The sequence below is a fragment of the Lacerta agilis genome, chromosome 1 (assembly GCF_009819535.1).
Source record: "Lacerta agilis isolate rLacAgi1 chromosome 1, rLacAgi1.pri, whole genome shotgun sequence".
NCBI lineage: Eukaryota > Metazoa > Chordata > Lepidosauria > Squamata > Lacertidae > Lacerta > Lacerta agilis.
In genome coordinates this window covers 44,207,792-44,230,837 of record NC_046312.1, presented here as the reverse complement: position 1 = coordinate 44,230,837, position 23,046 = coordinate 44,207,792, and the positions used below count along the sequence as shown (strand labels likewise).

General features: G+C 42.9%; 1 protein-coding gene across 1 annotated transcript in view; it reads left to right on the top strand.

The window, feature by feature from the left end:
* The window catches only part of RGS6 (regulator of G protein signaling 6), a 194,793-nt gene that overhangs the window by 2,313 nt on the left and 169,434 nt on the right, over positions 1-23,046 (top strand). The window contains 1 exon segment of the mRNA XM_033146508.1: positions 8,310-8,410. Within this exon segment, the coding sequence (XP_033002399.1) occupies positions 8,336-8,410 (75 nt within the window). The 5' untranslated portion in view covers positions 8,310-8,335.

The following is a 23,046-nucleotide window of genomic DNA, read 5'->3' as shown; positions in this document are numbered from 1 at the left end:
CAAAAACTCTTGGCAATCTTTCCCCATTTTCTTAAATTTGAGTCCGCAAAAATAGGGGGCGTCTTTTATGTGGGGCGTGTTATACACGGAAAAATACGGTAAGTACTTTGGCATAACTGAGTTGTGGCTGCATACCCATCATACATATTAAGCACTCACCCCGAAACAGAATCTTGGGAATGGTAGTTTAATGTGCTGGGAGCTTTGTGAGGGGTAAACTACAGTTCCCATGGTTCTTTTTGGCTCTGTATGTGCTTTAAATATATTTAAATATAATATGCTGCCATGGAGTGACTGAGAAGTTGCATGCTACTTATCTGCACATCTTTCCAAAGAAAACCAAAGGCTCTTGCTTGGACGTGAGACCGATTTCATCCCCATGCTATTAGCAAGACCTGGCTGGTGACAGAGGGAGACTGCTGAGTGCAGGCATCTTTCCATATTCCCAGTTGCGCATGAGTGTGCCATGCTTTCACAGCTGCATTGCATGGCCATACTGGTCCCGCACAAGTCCCCACCAGCTCTGTGTGAAAGCAGCTGTGGAACAGGCTTAGGTACCCCATGTTTCTGGACTGGGGGGATTAGAAGTGCTAGCACAGCCTTAAGGTTGTGGTCCCTTAAAATTAAAGCTCCCTGGATGGGAGTTTTGTGTGCCCAGGTGAGCTATGAAAGGGAAGCTCAGCCTTGATTACTTGTTGAGTTGGTTGAACATGTTGCCCGCTGGATTTTTTCTTAGGAAGCAGCGGCCCTGTCAATAGCTGTGTTTCCTTATCCTAAGCACAGCTTGAAGCCTGCTCTCTGAGACTTTGATAAACCTTCTGTTTTTGCAGGTCACGATGAGACTGCTAGAAGAGCAGGGTTGTCAATTAATCAGCAGACCCCCCCCTCCCCCCAGTGCGTTCATGATGCTGGCTTCCAAGTTGTGCAGGGAGGGTTGCTAAGTCTCTCCATTTTTAGCTGAATCCACTTCAGGTTTAATCAAAGGATGCAGCCTAAGCATTTCACTTATATTTCCCTAATCCCATTAAATAAAATTATATAGCCTAACAATGCGGGTATACTGTATGCTTTTATTTATTTTATTTAAATATTTCTTGACCGCCCACCCTCAAAAGATGCCAGGTTGATGTATAAAAGTGCCTGTGAAATTAAGTCACACAGCATACAATTGCACTTTAAAACCAACAAATAAGCACAACCAAATACAACAAGGCAGAGCTATGACTAAAGAGAAATCCTTGTGTTGCAGTACCAAGCACACTTGTATGCACTTAATTTCCATTGAAACCGGTGGGACTTGCATACAAAGGAGTCACGTTCAACACCATTAGGGAATCATAGTACTCTCTTCCTCTAAATAGTTATCTTGAAATTGCACTGCTGAATTTGAGAAATACTTCTCTGGAAAGGATATTTTTATAAGGTGGGAAGGGAACTCAGGTACATCTGTGTTCCCATTTTTTATTTTGCTTTTGCAGCATAATCCCGCAAGCCCCATTTCAGAACAATACCATGTTGTTCAATGGTTGCAGATGAGTGTAGAGGGTGGAATATCATTGCTTTTAAAGGTTGTCCTTTCAAAGGCTGGAGGATAAGGGTTCAGGGGGAAAGAGGGAAAGTGGTCAGTAGCAGTAGCAACAACAAAATCTGTGATCCACAGGAGCTGGAAATGGCTTGTATCAAGTGAGTCTGAAGAAGCCTTTAAAAACAGGAAATTAAATAAATGAATGAATAGAGTTCTTGCCAACCCATCCCCATGAGGTCCCAGGGTGTGTTACAAAGATTAAAAAATAAAATATTAAAATCAGTTTAAAACAAATGTTAAAATATGTGTTCCCCTCCTTGACAAGGCTATTTCTTCCTCCATCCATCCTTTTCACCTGCGAACTGGGGTGGCGAGTATGCTATTGCCTTTCAGCTGGGACTTCCAAGATTATCCTGCAGAGGTTATAAAATGGAAGGGACTCATGGATGGTGTAGCAAGTCTCCACCACCCATCCAAGAAGTAAAGGGCATTTTCATACATGAGACTTAAAGCAGATTTCTGATATAAATGTAACTTTAGCCAGAATACCACTACTTGTTCTAAATGTCTTTCCTCCGCTTTCTCTTCCACATGAAGAAAGATCAGACATCTGCATAAATAGCGCAAAAGCAGCCCAAAGGCAATCTAAGCCTCTTACATGAAAGCTTTCAGAATCTGCAAGAGCCAGTGGGGTGTATTCAATGTAGACTACAGCTGGTCTCTGTGTGGGAAGACCCAGGCTTGGCCAGAAAGTTCATTGGGAAGCTGACCTTGGGCCAATCCTAATCCCTCAAACCAACCTGCCTCATAGGGTTATTGTAAGAAATTATGTGGCCACCTACTCTGGAGTGCTTTTGCCGCCAGTTAAAAGCACATGTGTTTATCCCTCACTTTTAGTCCCAGGTGCCTTTGGTTGTTACTGTTGTGATGTCTTTACTGATGATTTTAGCTTCATTGGATTTCTGTAATCAACCATTTAGTTTAGGATAAACACACAGGGGATTAGAAGGTATTGTGCAGCCTAAACATTGGGAAATTGCTTTTGAATCTATGCAGAATGGTTCCTTGGACCTGAAATTGAGAGTGATTCAGCCAAAATTGATATTCTGAGTATGTTGGGCTCCACAACTTTTGTATAGGAAGAGTAACATACTGTACATAGATGTTGGAGGTGTGATGCTGAGAATGCCTATTTGAGGCATCTGATGTGGGCTTGTCCACTGATCCATTCCTTTTAGTCTAAATTTGTTCCTTGCATCAGTTTTGTATTGGTGAAGCTCTTGCTATGGCAGATGTTCATATATTCTTAAATTATTTCCCGTAGTATGGGGACTAACAAGTGGACAACAAAAGTGGGTTTTGTGAACCCTTATGGTGGCTAAGAGATTATAAGTACTCAGTGGTCTGAGGACCTCATTTCCCTGGCTATATTCAATCATATCTCATATTCATATCAATTTTGTATGGCTACCTATTTCAGTATCTGGAGGGCTTAATTTAAGATTGAGGTACTGTCCGTGGTCTGTTAATTTTATTATTATTTGTATATAATTTGTATCATTGCTATTTCCCCGCATACTGTTTTTTCTTATTTAATTTTAATTTTTCTCTTTTCTGCTCTCATTTTCTTGCCAAATTTGCAAATAAAAACGTAATCTTTTTAAATAAGGAATAAAACACAAGTTGGAACTTGTGGGAGTAGTTAGAGCAGGGGTCTCCACTGTGGATCTGTATTTATTTGATTTGATTGATTGATTGATTGATTGAGTTAGTTAATTAGTTAGTTACTTACTTACTGCCCTATACCCTCAGGTTTTAGGGCGGTTCACTTGTGGAACTTGCTTTGATGAAGGAAATCTCATACTCTGAGAAGTAACTCAAGGCATAAAAATTCAGTGACACCCAGCTTGCCATTTGGAGTCCAGTTGTTTTGGACTCCCAGCGCCTATCACCCACAGTGTGTGGCCAAAGTTCAGGGATGATGGGAGTTGTAGTCCAACAACATATGAAGGGCTGCTGCCTTTTGACCCATGGCCTACAGTTTAGTCTTCATCTGAGGGAAGCACTTCGCACTCTGAGACAAAATTCATGAGATTTGAGAACTAGCAGTCCTCAAGTACAATGATACAGGATCTCTTTTGCCTGCCTCTCCCGGCCTGGAGAAGTCCTTCACCACCTTCAAAGGAGCCCCTTGAGCATCTTCCTCCTCCTCCTCCTCCTCCTCCTCCTCCTCTTCTTCTTCCTTCTCCTCCTCTTCTTCTTCTTCCTCTTCCTCTTCCTCCTCCTGGTTCAATCCTGTTTTGCCCCCAGCTCAGTTTGTACATACAGGTTCAATTTCAGTTTGACACCCTGCTTCAAATGGTGATGGTCCTGTGGGTGAGGCAACAATTAACTCAATTTTACCAACAGCAAATATATATTGCAGTTTATCCCTGAGTCAGCCATGCTCTCTGGTAGGAAAATGTCTGGATGATCCGCACAACAAATACACAACTGTACGTTTGTTAGGCTGTAAACTGATACTCTGGATAGACCCCCCATAAAGCTAATATTCATCGTTCCTTTTTGTTAAGAAATCTTTGCAAGAATATCTGAATCATGACATCAGCCGTTGTTCAAGCCCTGTTTTAAAGTGACAAGTTGTCATGTCAGATAAAAAATTGCATCAGGGTTTGGGAATTAGGTATGTGCCCTTCCAGTGGAATAGTTCATCTTAGTCACAAATAAGCATTGTTATGCAGCTTTATACTGTAACTGATGACCAGCCTTCCCTTTGGGAATCAGTTTTGCCTTGAAAGCACAGAACAGTAGTGGTGTGTGTGTGTTTAATTTCCGGGGGGAGTGGGGGGGATGCCTAAGAACTAGCCATTTGTCTTGCTACCTAAAGGCATAATGATCTGCGTAAGCATCTCCCTAGCAACAGAATTTGATGTCATAAATAGAAGATTAGGGAATAAGATGAAAGATAAGCCACAGGTTTTATGCAAAATTGATTATTGGTGAAGCAATACCCTGCCATAGCAACGTCTTGGGCGTTATAAAGAGGGGGTTTATTTAAGGACTAGGCTCTAACCCTGCACTACTTCAATCCAGTGATGTCCTATTCGTTCCAGGCACAGCAGCTTTCCCATTCACTTCACTGGAAGGGCAGAGGGATATGTGAGCTGAGGGATATATGGGAAACCATATGCAGAGGAAGGTGTATCTTTGTGGTCATTAGCTGACACCAGCAGGTGAAGCAAAGCAGTGTGGTGATGGTTGGGGTGGGGGGGTCTTGTCTGTGATCCTTGGAATGGAAAAAAATAAGGATTTGCTTATGTGTAGGTCCCTATTTCCACCTGTGAAATGTTATAATCAGTGCTTGGAGCTGTGCATGCTGTTCCCAACATGGGATCGGGAACTGTGTGCCTTGCTCCAAGAGCTGGCTATAGTGAACTAGCTTTAGGAACTGCACCTACACAATTCATCTGCATGTGTGCTGTCTTCATTGTCCAGCAGGGAAAACTTCCATGTAGAAGAAGAAGAAGAAGAAGAGTTTGGATTTGATATCCCGCTTTATCACTACCCGAAGGAGTCTCAAAGCGGCTAACATTCTCCTTTCCCCTCCTCCCCCACAACAAACACTCTGTGAGGTGAGTGGGGCTGAGAGACTTCAGAGAAGTGTGACTAGCCCAAGGTCACCCAGCAGATGCATGTGGAGGAGCGGAGACGCGAACCTGGTTCCCCAGATTACAAGTCTACCGCTCTTAACCACTACACCACACTGGCTCCCTGCACCTGCTTTCACTCACACATTGCTCTTGCTGGGATCTGACAACACTTGTTTTACTTTCCTGCTATTTCAAAGGAAGAAGCATGCGCAGGATTCGACCTGTGACACTATCAGCACAGTGCTTCCTTTTTGCTGACTGTTAATCTTGTATGGTTCTTCTCTTAATTTGAGAAGTGCTCAACAGTATTGATTGTATTAATCTTTGCAGTACTGTAATCCTAAATAGTAGAAACCCATTTTACAGATGCTGAAAGACAGTGGCTTATTCCAGGCCATACATTTCTGCCATAAATCCCAGAAATGGGGCTTTAGTCTACTTCTCTGTTTTAGCTCAGCACTGGTTCTAAGGTATCTTAAACTATGTCCCATTTTTTCACCCTGATCCAGAAAAGGAGGTGCAGGCATAGAAGCAGATATTACTTGCTTTATCAGGAACTAAAGGCAAATAAATGTACATTTGAATATGCTGTTGTCTGCGCGCACTGTATTATCTATCAGTTGTGCATCTTGCACTACAATCCTATGCATACCTACTTGGGAGTAAGCCCCACTGAACTCATTGGAACACGCTTCTAGTTTAGAACTGCATTTTTAATGTGTATCTTCATCTATGTTCAGGGGTAGCTCATTTCACTAAAGTTGGATCAGTGTGTTTGAATTTTAAGATAAAGACTGCACACAGTTTGGTGAGAGCCAGTTTGGTGTAGTGGTTAAGAGTGGTATACTTGTAATCTGGGGAACCGGGTTCGTGTCTGCGCTCCTCCACATGCAGCTGCTGGGTGACCTTGGGCTAGTCACACTTCTCTGAAGTCTCTCAGCCCCACTCACCTCACAGAGTGTTTGTTGTGGGGGAGGAAGGGAAAGGAGAATGTTAGCCACTTTGAGACTCCTTCGGGTAGTGAAAAGCGGGATATCAAATCCAAACTCTTCTTCTTCTCACACTTCCAATCTCATCCACTGTCATCGACCATATTAATGTCTTTATTTTAATGGCCTCTGTTTTTAGATGTGGAATTCATCATGGCCATTAACTGTGAAATGTTCTAAACTGGTTGGGTATTAAGCCCCTAAAAATACATTTTTATTATACGCTTGATGCATAGCAGTTTGTTGATGCCTCTCAGTCCACTGGCACAAAATAACAGATCGTGTTCTTTGAATCTCCTTGCTAAATGATGATGAAACTATTTAGACTCTGCCAATATTGACTTTATTTTTGCATGGTCTGATGCTTTTTCTAATGTATTGTCTATTAGCAAAAGTAATGGCAAATGTTCCCTTTCTCCTCTTCTCTCCATTCTAATTAGGCATGCAGTCATGATGGAGTTGAATTTGTCTGTTGTATTGTCAACTCCTGGAGAAAGAATTAACTTCCTGATTGTGTCTTTCGATAGAAGTAACACCCATGGCCAAGTAAATGAATATGGACCCCGACACTCCTTCACCACCCCTATACAAAGAAAATGTATTAATACAGAGCTTCAAAGTGAAACTGTTTATGGCTAAGCATTAATGTACAGTGGTACCTCGGGTTAAGTACTTAATTTGTCCTGGAGGTCCATTCTTAACTTGAAACTGTTCTTAACCTGAAGCACCACTTTAGCTAATGGGACCTCCCGCTGCCACTGCGCTGCCAGAGCACGATTTCCGTTCTTATCCCAAAGCAAAGTTCTTAACCTGAAGCGTTATTTCTGGGTTAGCGGAGTATGTAACCTGAAGCGTATGTAACCTGAGGTACCACTGTAATTACATTGTGATGGGTCAGGACACTGGGTTTACCTTAAGAACTGTTGACCAAGTAGAGGCCAGCGAATGAGCAATGGCGCAATCATTTCTGCAAAACTTTGGAGCCAGCAAGATCTCTCCTTAGGAGGAAAAACCTAATCTCTTAGATGCCAGTGGCTACTGGATGCCTGGACTTCTGTACCCATGGATATGAGGCTCCTCAAGTTGGTGGCGATTATTCTTTTGCTCTACAGCAGGGTAGGCAACCTAAGGCCCGTGGGCCGGATGCGGGCCAATTGCCTTCTCATTCCGGCCCGCAGACAGTCCGGGAATCAGCATTTTTTTACATGAGTAGAATGTGTTCTTTTATTTAAAATGCATCTCTGGGTTGTTTGTGGTGCCTGCCTGGTGTTTTCACATGAGTAGGATGTGTCCTTTTATTTAAAATGCATCTCTGGGTTATTTGTGGGGCATAGGAATTCGTTCATTTTTTTTTTCCAAAATATAGTCCGGCCCACCACATGGTCTGAGGGACAGTGGACCGGCCCACAGTTGAAAAAGGTTGCTGACCCCTGCTCTACAGCCTCATTGTTTGGCTCTCTTAAGACCCAAGGTGCATATTTTGATTGCCAGCATTTTACTCACTTACATTATGTGCAGTGTGGGCAAGGGAGCTTTTGATTGGCAGGGATGTTTTTGTAGGAGAAATGTAGAAATGTCACATGTTGACTTCTGTGTTTAAGATCATCTGAGGAGGTTCTGTTAATGGCGCCCCATTATCAGAGTCCATCACATGTTCTGCTTGTAGGGTTCCTACAGGCGTCTGGTTGGCAACTTTAAGAACAGGATGAGCATTGGCCTGATTCAGCAGCGCTGGTCTTCTGTTCTTAACAAGACTACCGGTAATCAAACCTTCTCTAGTTGCCCAGCAGCTCCCATCAGCCCCAGTCAACAGCACCAAGCCTAAGTTCAATATTACTTGCTTCTAAACAAATACTACAAACTCATGCTATCTCACATGATCTCTCATCCAAAGAAAACAAAAATCTCCTTGTCCCTCGGCAAGGCAGTAAGCATATGTTTAGACTCAAGTTTGCCAGTCCGTTATTTCATCAGTGTGATAAAAATATTTCTGCATCTCATGCCTTTCAGGCATTATATGATGGAGTAAAATTCCTGAGCACACTTTTCGTCTTCTACATCTATGCATATTATTTGATTTTGAATGTATCTTCCTGTCTTTCTTCCTCTGGGTGACCCATTGAATAATGTTCTTCCCTTTTACAGCCTGGGTGAGAAGAAGGCAGTTCATAATGGCCCAGGGATCCAGTGACATGGAAACAGCTGATCAAGAGGAGAGCTCTCCAAATATGATTGTTTACAGAAAAGTAAGACATTCAGAGTCATTCATTACTTGTGTGCTAGCTTCTGAGCTGGAGGACTATTTACATGTTTTCAAAAAATAACTTGCTGCGTAATCCTATACATGTCTACCTTGAAGTAAACCTCAGTGAGTTCAGTGAGACTTACTCCCAGGTAAGTGTGTATAGGACTGCAGACTTATTTTCCAAATGGATTCTTCAGGTTTTGTACTATAAGATTAACGGTTTTCTGTTGTTGTATTTCTGTACTTGGGTATGCTACCTGTAAATTTGAAAGGAAAACGGAAGGTATCACTGACTGCTAGTAAAATAGAATCGCTGCTAGTAAAATAGAAATAGGTATCACTAGTAAAATAGGTTGAATTAGATTCACCTTTGTAAGAGTCTGTTGTAGAACTAGTATTTTGGTTTGCTTTTTTTAACAGTAGACAGCTACAACCAAGATAACTGTAGTTTTTGACTGACTTCATTGGAACCTAATTGGCATAAATCACTGTATTTTGACTTAGGACTGTATTCAATATAGTGCTAAGCAAAACGTTCTGTCAGTGCAAGGATTTCTCCTTACACAATGGAATGTTCTCCACTTCTCCTCCCCCCCTAAATCTTGGGGTTCCTCCAGCCTGCCAGAGCAGATTTGGGGGTGGCACAGGGCATGCACTGGGGGAGGGTATGAGGGGGATCCTGTTGCAGTAGCACTAATGCTTGCAGCTGAGCAGCTATTTAGTTGAATGCTGCCCAGAGTCGGCCAACTAAAAGGATTTGTCTTCAAGTTGAAGGTTCCAAAATAGTCCCATGTAGCCAGCATAAGCCGCTCTACAAAAAACATTTTCTCCTCCTTCAATTTCCAAAGAAGGGGCTATGTTGGAAATGTTTTGGCACACATTTTAACAGAGATGTCACTATAATATCCTACTAGCTGATAAAGAAAACAGAAGAAGTTCAAATGGGCATATTATAACGGCACTTCCCCTTATGACCATGAAAGGGGTGATATATAAAATGGGCCTGCGATCCTTTGCTTACTTGAAACTGGAGTTGGTCCCATTGGCTTCTGTAGGACTTACTTCTCAGTAGACATTCATAGGATTCAGTAGACATTCAGTAGACATTCAGTAGACATTCAGTAGACATTCAGTAGACATTCATAGGATTGCACTGGAGCTGCATCCAGGTGGCCTTGCTATGCTAAAGTAGCTGTAGCATTTAACCAGGAGGTGGAGGGGAAGGAGAAATGGAAAATGCACCAAATGGTTCTAGGTTTAGTGCATTCCAGTTCCTGTTTTGGGTTTTAGCAACTGCATCAGGGAGCCAGTGTGGTGTAGTGGTTAAGAGTGGTGGACTTGTAATCTGGTGAACCGGGTTCGATTCCCTGCTCCTCCACATGCAGCTGCTGGGTGACCTTGGGCAAGTCACACTTCTCTGAAGTCTCTCAGCCCCACTCACCTCACAGAGTGTTTGTTGTGGGGGAGGAAGGGAAAGGAGAATGTTAGCCGCTTTGAGACTCCTTTGGGTAGTGAAAAGCGGGATATCAAATCCAAACTCTTCTTCTTCTTCATCATCAACTGTAACAGACTTCTTTCTGCTATTTGGACTAGCGGAAATCAGCACGGAGACCACCACAGCTCCTGTATAATAATAATAATAATAATAATAATAATAATAATAATAATAATAATAATAATTTATTTATTTATACCCCGCCCATCCGGCTGGGTTTCCACTCTGGGCGGCTTCCAACAGAATATAAAAATACAATGGTATACAGTATGTGTGTGTATCAGATATCCAATTCGCATACTTAGTTGGCATACCGGGGGATGGGGGAGGCAGAGGAACTCTGCCCTCTAGAAACCTCATTGTGCAGTGTGTGAGATCATGGTCATAGCGGGCCTTTATTAAATGCACCTGCAGGTTGCTTAATCGCAATCAAAAGTCAAGAAGACCAAGCTGTTGGTTTTAACCTTTCCTATTATTACCAGCAAAGTTCTGTAATGCAGCCTAGCCTTCAGTAAAGGCTATTTTATCTTTCCATAATGAGATAGCAGAAATCCCCTTGTGGGGACTGTTCTATTTCAGGTTTCATATGGGAAGCCAATGTTTTGAAAGCACTTGCCCCCAAGTTAACACACCAGGCACTGTGTCAGGATAGAACAAGACTTCTCTCTGGTAATTAAACTGTTGACACGGGGCAGTTTCCCCATGGAGTCCTTGCTAGCAATCTGCACATTTTTATGTATAGCTGGAAAGAGTACTGTCCTTGTATAAGAGCTTTACCACTACATAATCCAAACCTTTTAAAAAAATGTAATGTGAAATGAATTATCTGACTCAATACGTTCAATGTTGCATTAGAAATACTTCAGGAGGTAGATTTTAAAGTTATATGTGACTGTGAGAGCATTAATTTGTACGTTAGTACTTGCTCATCTACAAAGAATAGATTATTTTTTTAAAAAAAAGCAGAAACAAAACTAATTGCTTGCTTTAAACATAGCAGGAAATTCTCTTCAGTGCTGAAAGTGGAACTTACACATGAATCTGAATCAATAATCTTGTTTAACTATATAACCTGGTAGAAGTGCTGAGTTTCATTAGGCTACCATTGTCAAGCACAATTTTTGTTTACACAAACACAGTATGAATCTGTATGAAGAGGATTATATTTCAGGTTCTGGTGCAGCTGAAAATGAGTGTTAATATTGGGCAGCATCATATATACTGGGAGGAAGAATGCATGATCCTCTAGATGCTATTGGGGTTCCAGTTCCCATCATCCTTGGCCATTGACCATGCTGGCTGAGTTTCATGGGAACCAGAGTCCAACAACATCTAGAGGGTCACGGGTCCCCCACTTGTAAGATACATATGCTGAATATTTATTTCCATGCTATGGACTGTTGATGTGCTGTATATAGTCATAAAACCAGGGAAAGCAAATATGCTGTTCTCCAGATGTTGCTGGAGTCCAACTCTCATCAACCCCAACAAGCATGGCCAACAGCCAGGACTGATGAGAGCTGTAGCCCAGCGTTGACTACCCCCACGTAAGACTTCTAGGAGTCACGACTGGTCAGAAAACCTTTAAGACAGTAATCTCTTCATTTCCCCCAGATTCTTGTTGTGTTGCTGTATGTAGAATCCTGCCCTCTTCCAAGGCACATGCTACAAAGGTTAAAGTGTTTTCATTCGAAGTGAATTGAGTTGTATTGGGGCCCAGTGGAAGAGCACTGGCTTTGAATGCAGAAGGTCCCAGATTCAGTCTTGAGCATCTCCAGACGGGGCTGAGAAATACCCCCATCAGAAAACCTAGAGAGCTGCTGCCAATCAGCACAAACAGTGCTGATCTAGATGGACCAATGGTGTAACTTGGTATAGGGCAACATTCTCTGCTCCTATTGGTTCTTTCCATGTCTGTCACTGTGAGCATGGCAGAAGATGGGCAAATTCGAGACAACGCAGGGAGGAAGCGAAATATTTTATTAAACAAGCAGTAAGAGGGAACATCAGTTGATTTTTCATGACTGTCACTTGTCCTTGAAATCTAAGCTATACTGATTGCTTTGCTCATTTGAGTATTATTTCTCGGATCCAAATGGCCCAGGGCTTTCGCTTTCCTGCAAAAAAACTCATAAAAATAAAAGATCTGAGGGCCATGCCAGAAAGAAGCCTGCTTTTGTGCCATCTGGCAGAAAAGGCCACAGAACAAATCTTGGCCTCTCATTATCAGAAAGAACTTTGTAATTTTGAGGGAGTTCAGGGGAACTATAAAAAAAATGGCAAAGGATTTGGAACAAATTGTATTTTAAAATGATATGTGTGTGTGTGTGTGTGTGTGTGTGTGTGTTGTAAGTGTGAATAATTGTTCTGTTTAGGAGCAGATAAACAGTTTTCGGGGCTTGGCCCAAAGAACATTGGATACTGTGAGCGCACATCCACCAATAAAAATGGCTTGCATTTTAAGTCCCTTAAGATTAATGTCATGTTTGTGTTATCTGCTGGAGAGGCTTATGGATATTTACGTAGAAGTTAGTTAGGTCTGTTAAATGGAGGCTGCAATGCTATATTGCAGAGATAGTCAACATGATGCCATCCAGTTGTTTTTGGATTCTATCTCCAGTCATGCCTGACCAATGTCTATGTTGGCCGGGGCTGATGGGAATTAGAGTCCAACAACATCTGTAGGGTGCCACATGGTCTAACTCTTTCGAACTCACTTACCTTGACCTCATTGGGGCTTCTGAGTAGAACTTGAGAGGACTTTGCTGTAAGTGGATGAATTCATATGAAAGGAGAGCCTAAAACTATTTCTGAATTATTATTTTTAAAATGGCAAAGAATGTAAAAATGTTTTCCTGGCTCAGTAAAGAATTATCTTAGCCTAGTTCAGCCTTCCTGAGCCTGGTGCCATCCATATGTTTCGCTCAAAAGCAGCTGCCTAGAGTTGATGGGAGCTGAAGCTGAAAACATGTGGATGGTTGGGGAAAGTTGGTTTATTCTTTCAATGGCCTTGGCCCAGTATACCTGAAGGAGCTTCTCCACCCCCATCGTTCAGTCTGGACATTGAGGTCCAGCGCCAAGGGCCTTCTGGCGGTTCCCTCACTGTGGGAAGCGAGGTTACAGGGTACCAGGCAGAGGGCCTTCTTGGTAGTAGCACCCACCCTGTGGAACACCCTCCCATCAGATGTCAAGGACTTTTTGAAAGCAGCCCTGTTTAGGGAAGTTTTTAACGTTTGATGTTTTATCCTGTTTTAATATTCTGTTGGAAGCTGCCCAGAGTGGCTGGGGAAACCCAGCCAGATGGGTGGGGTATAAATAATAAATTATTATTATTATTATTATTATTATTATTATTATTATTATTATTATTATTAATTTGCTTTTGTATAAAGGGGAGCCCTCTGGGAGGACTCATTCAAATGGTCTATGATCTCATGTTCTCAATCTGCTCCTTTGACATATATATTAACGCAGTACTACTAACATTTTTTCTGAAGCTGAAGAGGCCATTTACGTAAGCTCCCCTCAAGGGTTGCAGAAAAATAAGGTGTGTGAAATGATCCTCTGCCTTCCTGCGCCACAACAGGACTTAGTCAGCACTTTCCTCAAATTCATGCTAACTATAGTGTGATTTGAGGACTGGGGTAGGGGAGCTATATTAGGTTTAAGTTGGAAGGAAAGTATTGGATGACTGTCATCTTCTATCACCACACAAAGCAAGGTACCGTTTTTCCCCAGGAGAGGAAAAATACAGAAAATAACTGCTACTGCTGCAATTGCCACTTGACCACCCATCTCATGTCCCTGGGCAGTTCACACTGGTGACAGCAGCACCTGCTTGATGCCTCTCTGATGCCTCCATGGCAACTAGAATGCAAGCATTTCCCTTTCCATCCCTGTGGAGGAACTAACCCTGTTAAGCTATGATTATCACCAAAAACCTGTCTGTGCATGTGCGTGTAAACTGCTTCACTTGACAAATAGCGCTGTTCGGTTTCTGGCGCTTTTAAGTCAGAAAATATCTCAAAAGAATGATCTTCTTTCCTATAAGTTTAGGATCTTGCCATTCCCAGCCTTTAGTTGGGGGTGAATTTACTCCACCCCCTTTTAGGAAGAAGACTCTCAAATTCTTTCCTTAAAGGGAGGAGATGAGGGATTTCCTTCTTAGGCCTGTAGGGGGAAGCAAGCCTCCTATATAGAGGAGAGACCTCACCCAAGCACTTCCTTTTCTATTCTTTCGGCATCCTGCCCTCTCACCCTTCCAGCAGGGTACATTTTGCTGGTTGCCTTATGGGGCTCAGTAGGAATTATTAGGCTGCTATCTGTTTGACCTTTGAGGGCACTTGCCTACTCTACTCTCAATGCAATTGGCTTCTGGTTGGCTGGATTTAAGCAGGCTGTATCACTTAAGCTGAATTTAACATGGCAAGCACCCTCCACCACTAGCTTCCTCCTATTGTTGACCAGCTTGGGTTTGTGCTCTTGACCTGGCATGTGCCACCATGCCGAACAGCGAGGGTGGCTAGCACAGCTCAGGTCCCACAGCCATGACTTCACTTTTGGGGAAGATGCTTTTTGCCTACTACTACGTCTGCATTGGTGATGAAGTTCCTCTGGGGTAGTTTGGCTTTCAGAGGCAGGCAGGAGATTGTACAGATCATTCCTGTCTACAATTCTTTGGTAGGACTGGCACAAGTTCTTCTTCATTCCAGGTCTGGTTTAAATGCTAAGCATCATGTCTGTCTGGTGTCAGATACCATGGAGCAATGATGGTCAGGAGTTGTTTCAGTACCACGGATAGCTCTCAGTGAGCGACTTTCTCTGACACCCTTGTAGAGAACTCTTCATTCCTTAAAGAGCCAATCCTCTGGTCTGAAGATGGGCAATCCTCCTATGTTCCATGGCCACCTGCCTGGTGTGTGCCACTTGAGTGATGAGGTAGTGGGCTCTTCAGGCTCATAGAACTCCACAGGTCTTGGTTCTATGGGAGATTTTTTGTGGACTGCCTGTCAGCTAAATCCCCACTGGTCTCCACATCTCCAGCAGCTGGTTCAGATCCTTGAACCTGTTCCGACTCCTTGGCTGGTGCCTCTGGCATCTCATGTTTCTGTTTGGATTGCTGCTGGGCTTGGGGTGCGTGTGTCACAACACTAAGGTTCTAAACCATGGGTGAGGGACCTGTGGCCCTTGTTGGACTCCAACTGCAGTCCTGTCAGTCCCAGCCATTGTGGCCGATGGTCAGGGATGATGGGAGTTGAGAGGCCAACAGCATCTAGAGGGCCACAAGTTCCTCACTTCTTTCCTAAAAGTTAGTGCAGTTGGATAACCAGTGTGACTAAGCAACTGCTGATGTGAGTGATCTGCTCTTATGAGCACTTCAGGTTCTGAACTTTATGAAAAATTGCAGCTGCCATTTCCACAATCACAAAGATTGCAAAATGCCACGTTTCTTCTTGCAGAGGCAGCCCCTGCAATCTCCCAGGATCCTCCCACTTCAGACTCCCAATTTCAGCATGAAAATAGAAATGGGAAATATTTTGACATGTAACACTCCTGCTGTTTTTTTTAATTACTGATCACTCTGCATAAGTGACAGATGAATATATATTATAAATAATAGTTGGAAGGACAGTGCATATTTCCTGTTATAGACCCCACGGGAACGTATGAGGGAAATTGTGTTTATGCATTGTGCTGTGAGGAAGAGAGAGAGAAGAGTGCGCCTTGGAATTACTAGGATTAAGCAATGAGGAGAAGAAGAACATCAAAAATGAGATATGGGGGCTAGGGACTTGAAGGCTAAATCCACTGCAAAGAAGCTACAAGATGCAAGTGAATGGGGAATCAAAGGTATATAAAAATTGAAGGATTAGAGCTATCTGACTTAATGACAGTGCTATATCAGAACTGGTTAGAGGAAGGCAAAATTCTGAGGTAATATGCCAAGAGGGATTTAAAGTAGCTAGGAGGCAGTTTTACTCTATGTAAATCCCCGTTGCTGTTTCAGATGGATAAGACAGTCTGCTTTGAATCTGCCAATGGAGAAATTTCAGATCAGCTGGGATTTGCACCAGCATTGCACACTTAGGTGAGGAAAATAATGTGCTGAGTTCATAGAATAGCTTGGTGCCTGGCTGGAAACAAATGGCTGGGGAGGGTGAAAGAAAGCCAAGGCTAAAACTCAACTCAACCAAGAATAGAATTTCTGTTCCTACTCCACAGTTGCAACAAAAGAATTTCAGGCTGCAATTAATTCCAGTAGCAGAAGTGACATACGAAGCTGCCTTGTCCTGGGTCAGACCATAGGTCTATCTAGCTATCCTTTGATAGCAGCGTTCCAGGGCTTCAGACAGGGACCGTTCCCACCCCATCTGGAGATGGTGGTGAAGATTGAACCTGGGACATTCTGCACCCAAGGCAAATGCACTACAGCTCTTTCCCAAAGCTGTAGTCTTTCCTAGTTGGCAAATGCACCCAGCACTCCATGTTTTGACTAGAAGGTGTTGATGGGCCATCAATTTGATTTCAGCCACAGCATTTTTTTGTTCTCAGAAGACAGCCTTGGTCAGTCTCCCCTCCAGTGCCAACTCGACTGTCAGATAGCAGTGCATCTTGTGGAATGTGGAAACCCCCACCTCTCAGTTTGTCCTCTGTGGGGATGGTTTTTGTTGACTACAGTGGCTGGATTCCAGTAGGCCTCACCCTAGACTGGGTGCAACGCTGCCTCGTTTGAACACATTGCTTTCTACGCTTCCTGTATTGAAAGTGGCGATTTGGAGGATTTCTGCAGGGATAACAAGAACAAAAGAAAATGCTCCTTCATATACCGGTAGTTAAATCATGGAATTCGCTCCCACAGGATGTAGTGATGGCCACCAACGTGGATGGTTTTAAAAGGGGATTAGACAAATCCATGATGGATGTCAATGGCTGCAAGTCACAATGGCCCTGCTCTACCTCCACTGTTGGAGGCAGTATGCTTCTGAATCCCATTTGCTGGAAATTGCAAGTGGGGAGACTAGTGCTGCTGCATTTGGGTCCTGTCTGTGGGTATCCCATAGGCATCCAGCTGGTCACTGTGAGAACAGGATGTTAGACTAGATGGGCCTTTGGCCTGATCCAGTAGGACTCTTCTTCTTATGCTCTTAGGCCATGGTATCAGAAAGGGTATCCCTGTCTACTACATGCTGTCTACTAACTCCTATATAATTTGTATTGATACCACTATGCCACACCAGCTCAACTCACAATTTTGTGGTGAGGATCAGAAAGGGAGAAAAGGGGATTAGTTACTCTGAAAATGTGCTGTGAAAACCACCAAAAAATTGCCAGGGCATGTTTTGCTCATCACATCAAGGCTTTAGGGAAGTGGGGGATATGATCCATAAGCCAGTCACATCCCTGCACCCTGCGTGGGGCATGCACTTGGCCTTGTGACATATTCACAATTCCAGAGAGACAATAATGCTTGGATGTCAGTCAGGTCATGGTTCCTTCTCTTAGTGAGTCAAGAGCGCCATCTCTGCTCCTGGGAAATTGTTGCATATTTAGAGAAATTGTTTTGGGTGGATCTTGCGCTTCTTTTACTAAGAGTTTTTAAAATGGAGAGAGGAAGCCAATGACCTGGAAAACAAGCTCAAATTAAGACATGTCAGGTTGATGAGGGCTCCCCGGGGGTTTCAGGCAGGAGTAGTTGAGATTCTTTCCTAAATGGAATATGAAGGAAGTGCAGCACGGACTTCTTCCATTTCGCGTTCTATTTTAATTTTCCCCACTCCATTGCATACCTGGTAAGGCAGGCAGGCAGTGCTTCCTTTTAAGCATTGATGGATTTGTGCATATGTTTTTGGAATGAAAACTGACAAAATAAAATGAGGGAAATAGTTTTATTTTAAACATGGTAAGTGGAGATGGTTTAATGCCTACGTCCTTGGCTCAAATCAAGACTGCTGGAAGAGAACAGAGTTATTTATATGAAAGCAAGTTAGTATCTCCGTATATAAATCTCACAGTGGTTAATGGGACCTACTCCTGGTAATGTACTTAGATCTTCAGCCTGCAGTCCTATGCACACTTACCTGCGGGTAAGCATCTCTGAAAACAGTGGATCTTGTGTCCAAGTAAACATGTATAAGATTATACTGCATGGCACACAGGGGAAAGACACAATTATGGGTGAAATAGCTTAACTATTGAAAAGAAGCTAAGTGGTTGAAAGAGGGCATTCAAATATGTATTTCTAATTTGAATGCCAGAGCATTCTGTCCCCGTGATGGTGCCAGGAATGAATGAAATGTATAACTTTACTTGTAATCTTCCTGATGGATAATGTAATGGCTGGGAGAGTTTTGGATGCTGCTGCTTAATTAAACAGTACGTTGAGCAGTGCCCAGTGGTATTTTCATGCCTGAGCTGGAAAGTCAGACTGACACCCTTTCCAATTCTGCATTGATTTATTTGAATGATTTTAGGAACTATTATGACAGTGTTGCACTATATGTAGTAAGAAAACACCAGCAATAGCCATAATAAGCTGCTGCTACGATAAACCAGGCTTTGCCAACCTGGTGTCCTCCAGATGCCTTGGACTGCAGTTCCCATCAGCCACGGGTGATGTCTGTACTGGCTGAGGCTGATGGGAGTTGTAGTTCAAAACCTCAGGAGCTCATCAGCCTGCCAAAGGCTGCAGTTAATACTGTTATTATTGTTATAGCTATTTGCTGCTTGTAAATCATGCTAAAAGTAACAATGGCAGAAAAGGTTCAGCATAGAACAGCAGATTGGATAAAATCATCATGCAGCCAGTTGATATTACATGCTAAAAAGACTGGGTGGATAATAATTAAAAGGCCACCTCCTGGCAGTAGAGTGACATCTCAGCTGGTCCCTGATGAGCTTTTCCGGACAGGGAACCAAGCACTAGGACTTTGAATGGTGCATGGAAATGCACCAGTATCCAGAAGTAGTGAAATATGTTCCATGTAGCCGATCACAGATAGGAAACTAACAGCTTGAGGGCATCCTGATCAAGTTTGCAGATGACGCCAAATTGGGATGGGTGGCTAATACCCCAGAGGGCAGGATCACACTTCAAAATGACCTTAACAGATTAGACAACTGGGCCAAAGCAAACAAGATGAATTTTAACAGGGAGAAATGTAAAGTACTACACTTGGGCAAAAAAATGAAAGGCACAAATACAGGATGGGTGACACCTGGCTTGAGAGCAGTACATGTGAAAAGGATCTAGGAGTCTTGGAGACCACAAACTTGACATGAGTCAACAGTGTGATGCAGCAGCTAAAAAAGCCAATGCAATTCTGGGCTGCATCAATAGGAGTATAGCATCTAGATCAAGGGAAGTAATAGTACCACTATATTCTGCTCTGGTCAGACGTCACCTGGAATACTGTGTCCAGTTCTGGGCACCACAGTTCAAGAAGGATACTGACAAGTTGGAACGTGTCTAGAAGAGGGCAACCAAAATGGTCAAAGGCCTGGAAACAATGCCTTATGAGGAACGGCTTAGGGAGCTGGGAATGTTTAGCCTGGAGAAGAGAAGGTTAAGGGGTGATATGATAGCCATGTTCAAATATATAAAAGGAGGTCATATAGAGGAGGGTGAAAGGTTGTTTTCTGCTGTTCCAGAGAAGCGGACACGGAGCAATGGACTCAAACTACAAGAAAGAAGATTCCACCTAAACATTAGGAAGAACTTCCTGACAGTGAGAGCTGTTCGGCAGTGGAATTTGCTACCAAGGAGTGTGGTGGAGTCTCCTTCTTTGGAGGTCTTTAAGCAGAGGCTTGACAGCCATCTGTCGGGAATGCTTTGATGGTGTTTCCTGCTTGGCAGGGGGTTGGACTGGATGGCCCTTGTGGTCTCTTCCAATTCTATGATTCTATGATTCTGTGAGCTGAATTTGAGAGACCTCGGTACTCCTCACAGAGCTACAATTCCTGGGAAAGGGTATGAACATTAGACCACTCTGAGAATTGTAGCTCTGTGAGGTGAATAGGGATCACGTTTATTACCCTTAAATGAACAACCATTCCCTGGATTGTTTGGGATATAAATGCAATAAATAAGCTCCTTTGCTTACCTGCTTAAGAAGGCTGGAGGGGCCAGCCAGATGGAGATGTTGGTCGCCAATCTGGCATTCAGAGAGCTCCACGTGGTCGCAATTATACCCACGCCAGTTGCAAAATGCGCCTGGATGCCTGGCTAATTTCGGACAGTGCTGAGAACTCATTTGAAACGAAGCTTCTGCTTTGCTTCACTACACACAGATCTGGAATTATCCTCAGCTGTAATCTGTGGGTTTCAGCTGCTGGTTGTGGGGAGCAGCAGCATAGCACTTCACCTTGAAGTAGAAGCCACAGGTGAGCAGCTTCTGGATTGACAGCTGAGCATATGCCATTAGGTTAACATGTGATGCTAAACATTTTTCCCCCCAGGAAACTACTCTGGCATTAAGTATTCTTAACTAATACTGGGATCCGGTCCAAAGAAATGCTTTTTACTTCAGCTCAGCATTCAGTATATAAATCTCAAATTACTGCTGACAAAACAGATGCTAACTACAAATCAATGTGCATTTTGTTCCTTTGCTCTCTGAGACAAGCTCTGTGAAAGAAAACTCAGAAATAGTTAAATTGAGGAGATGTTCAGTAGATTCAGTGACTTTTTCATGCCATGGAACAAATTATTAAGTGGCTGACTGATTAGTTATTTGCAGGGTATACAGAGCAATGCTGTTATCTCCTCCTCCTCCACTCATGCCTTTTTCCTTTTGGGTTATGTCCTTTTAGATTCTAAGTCTAAGGGCAGAGATGGTGTTATTGTTTATTTTAATACATAAGCCTCCCTGAGACCCTGATTGAAAAGTGGGGCATTCATGCCCCTGGAATAAATAAATATTATTGCAGCTGCTTACTATAGCTTAGTTAAGATGTATCACCCAAAACGTGGTTTGGAATTACACGAACGAGCATCAGGGTTTACATACGCGCTTTCCCTTCTCACATTCACCTGCACTTCCAGGTTTGTAGCTGTAGTTTGGCATTATAAGTTGAACTGGAATACCATGCACACAAAAGCTCATACCAAGAACAAACTTACTTGGTCTCTAAGGTGCTACTGGACAATTTTTGTATATATTTTGACTGTGCCAGACTAACACGGCTGCCTACCTGAATCTGGAATACTATGGTTGTGCAAGTCGTGGTTTGTCCAGTTTGGATGCAATGGCAAACTATGGCTTGGACATAAAAGAAGTGGTGCAGGAGGGGATTGTACAGCACAAATAGAGGAGGCTTGGTGTTAGGAATGTAAGAAGCTGCTTTCTACCAAGACAGACCATTGTTCCATCTAGCTCAGTAGTGTTTATAGGCCAAGCAGCTTCTGCCAAGATTTCATACAGAAATATTTCTGAGGCCTACCTGGAAATGCCAGGGAATGAACATGGAACCTTTTGCCTTTAAAGCAGATGCTCTACCGCAGAGCTTTAGTGGAGACTACCTGTCATGACAGGAGAAACAAGAAGCTGGCAGATTCCAGCTAGGACCCCAGAGGCCAAGACTCTACTCTGTAAGGTCAATAACTTCTGGCTGCATTTATAGCCACTTCAAGGAAGGTTTGCCCACCCAGGCTGTTTTTTGAACTTTCTGCATATAGCCTGTTTCAATCCAAGCTGGTCATTATAAGAATGTTGTAGCATTAAGAAATTGATGCCAGAGTTTGCTTGTTTTCCTCTTCCCTCCCCATCACTTTCCCCCTTTTGTGCCGTGTCTTAAGCCTGAGCGGAAAGACACTGTTGTTTGTATTGATTTGTAAGCCACTCTCAGTGCTTTTCTGACTGAACAGTGGGATATAAATGCTTAGAAAAAAATACATTTAATATTTTCAGCTGCAGTAATACCTTTTTAAAAGTTGGGGCTCTTCCATTTTCTCTCTTAGTTTGGGGTCAGGTCAGGGGTAATGTGGCAGCAGATGTGGAATTAAAGCACTCTTTTTTTTCTTTTTTGCACCCATGTATTGTTGAAATAAAAGCTTCTTCTTGCTGGAAATTAATTATTGATTGTTGCGATGCTTTATAAGATATTTATATATTCTCTTGAGCCCTGTCTCTTTCTGTATCAGAGTGCTATCTAGAGAGCAGTTCAGGCGAGAGAACTGCTCAGCTTCACTTCCTGGTTCTCCCCTCTGCTGAACTGTATCAAGACAACACACTAAAACAAAGGGGGAGATGAGCCAGAGAATAGATAAATATTAAATTACACTGGTTGGTTTCATCTTTGGAAGGATGGTGACCTGAATCTGTACATGTAGCTCTCTCTTCCTCTCCCCTAGCATTTATTTGGATGTGCTGTGCTCTTGGATTAAAGCCTCCAAACATTACAATGATTTAAAAAAAGGCAGACCAAAGTAGGGCCCAACTACATGTTCTACTCAGCCATAAGTTGTGTTTCATCCCAGCATTCCCCCCCCCTTTTTACTCAAAAGTAACCACCTACAAGGCAGTTCTGAAGAAAAACAGTGGAGGAGAAGGATGGTTGCTCCAATTTTTTTCTTTCAGGTTGTTCCCCCCCCCCCCCCGCTCAATCTTTCCGCAGATTCCCCCCCCCCCCCCCCGCCACTTCATAGGTAACAAGATACAGTACAGCGAGCTACTCATATATTTCCCCCTGCAGCTTGCTGGAGGTGGGGGAAGCATGGTTTTGAGCAGAAAACCAGCCTGAGGAGACAGGGTTAAACAAAATGTAGTAATTGGTATTTATAGAGTTAAATATTGTCTCCAAGGGTTAATGAGTTGGACTCTCTAGCATGTTATTGTGGTTACTTTCATTTTCCAATGTAGTTGAATTTTATTCTGTTCATCAATAAGCAGCCCTCCTGTTCTGAACCTACAGAGTAAGTAACTTTGCTTTGTGTTAAATACTGTAAATACAGATATCTATCCTCCTCTGCTGTATCTCTTTTTAAGACTGCAGCATACCATGAGTTATCTTCTTTTTTTTAAAAAAAGAAAAACCGCTGGCGAAAATATAAATGTGCATGCGTGTAATATGTAACGAGTTGCGGTGTTGTTGACAAGATCTATTGCTGTCCAATTGTGATTAGTGCTGAAATATGCTTGGGTCTT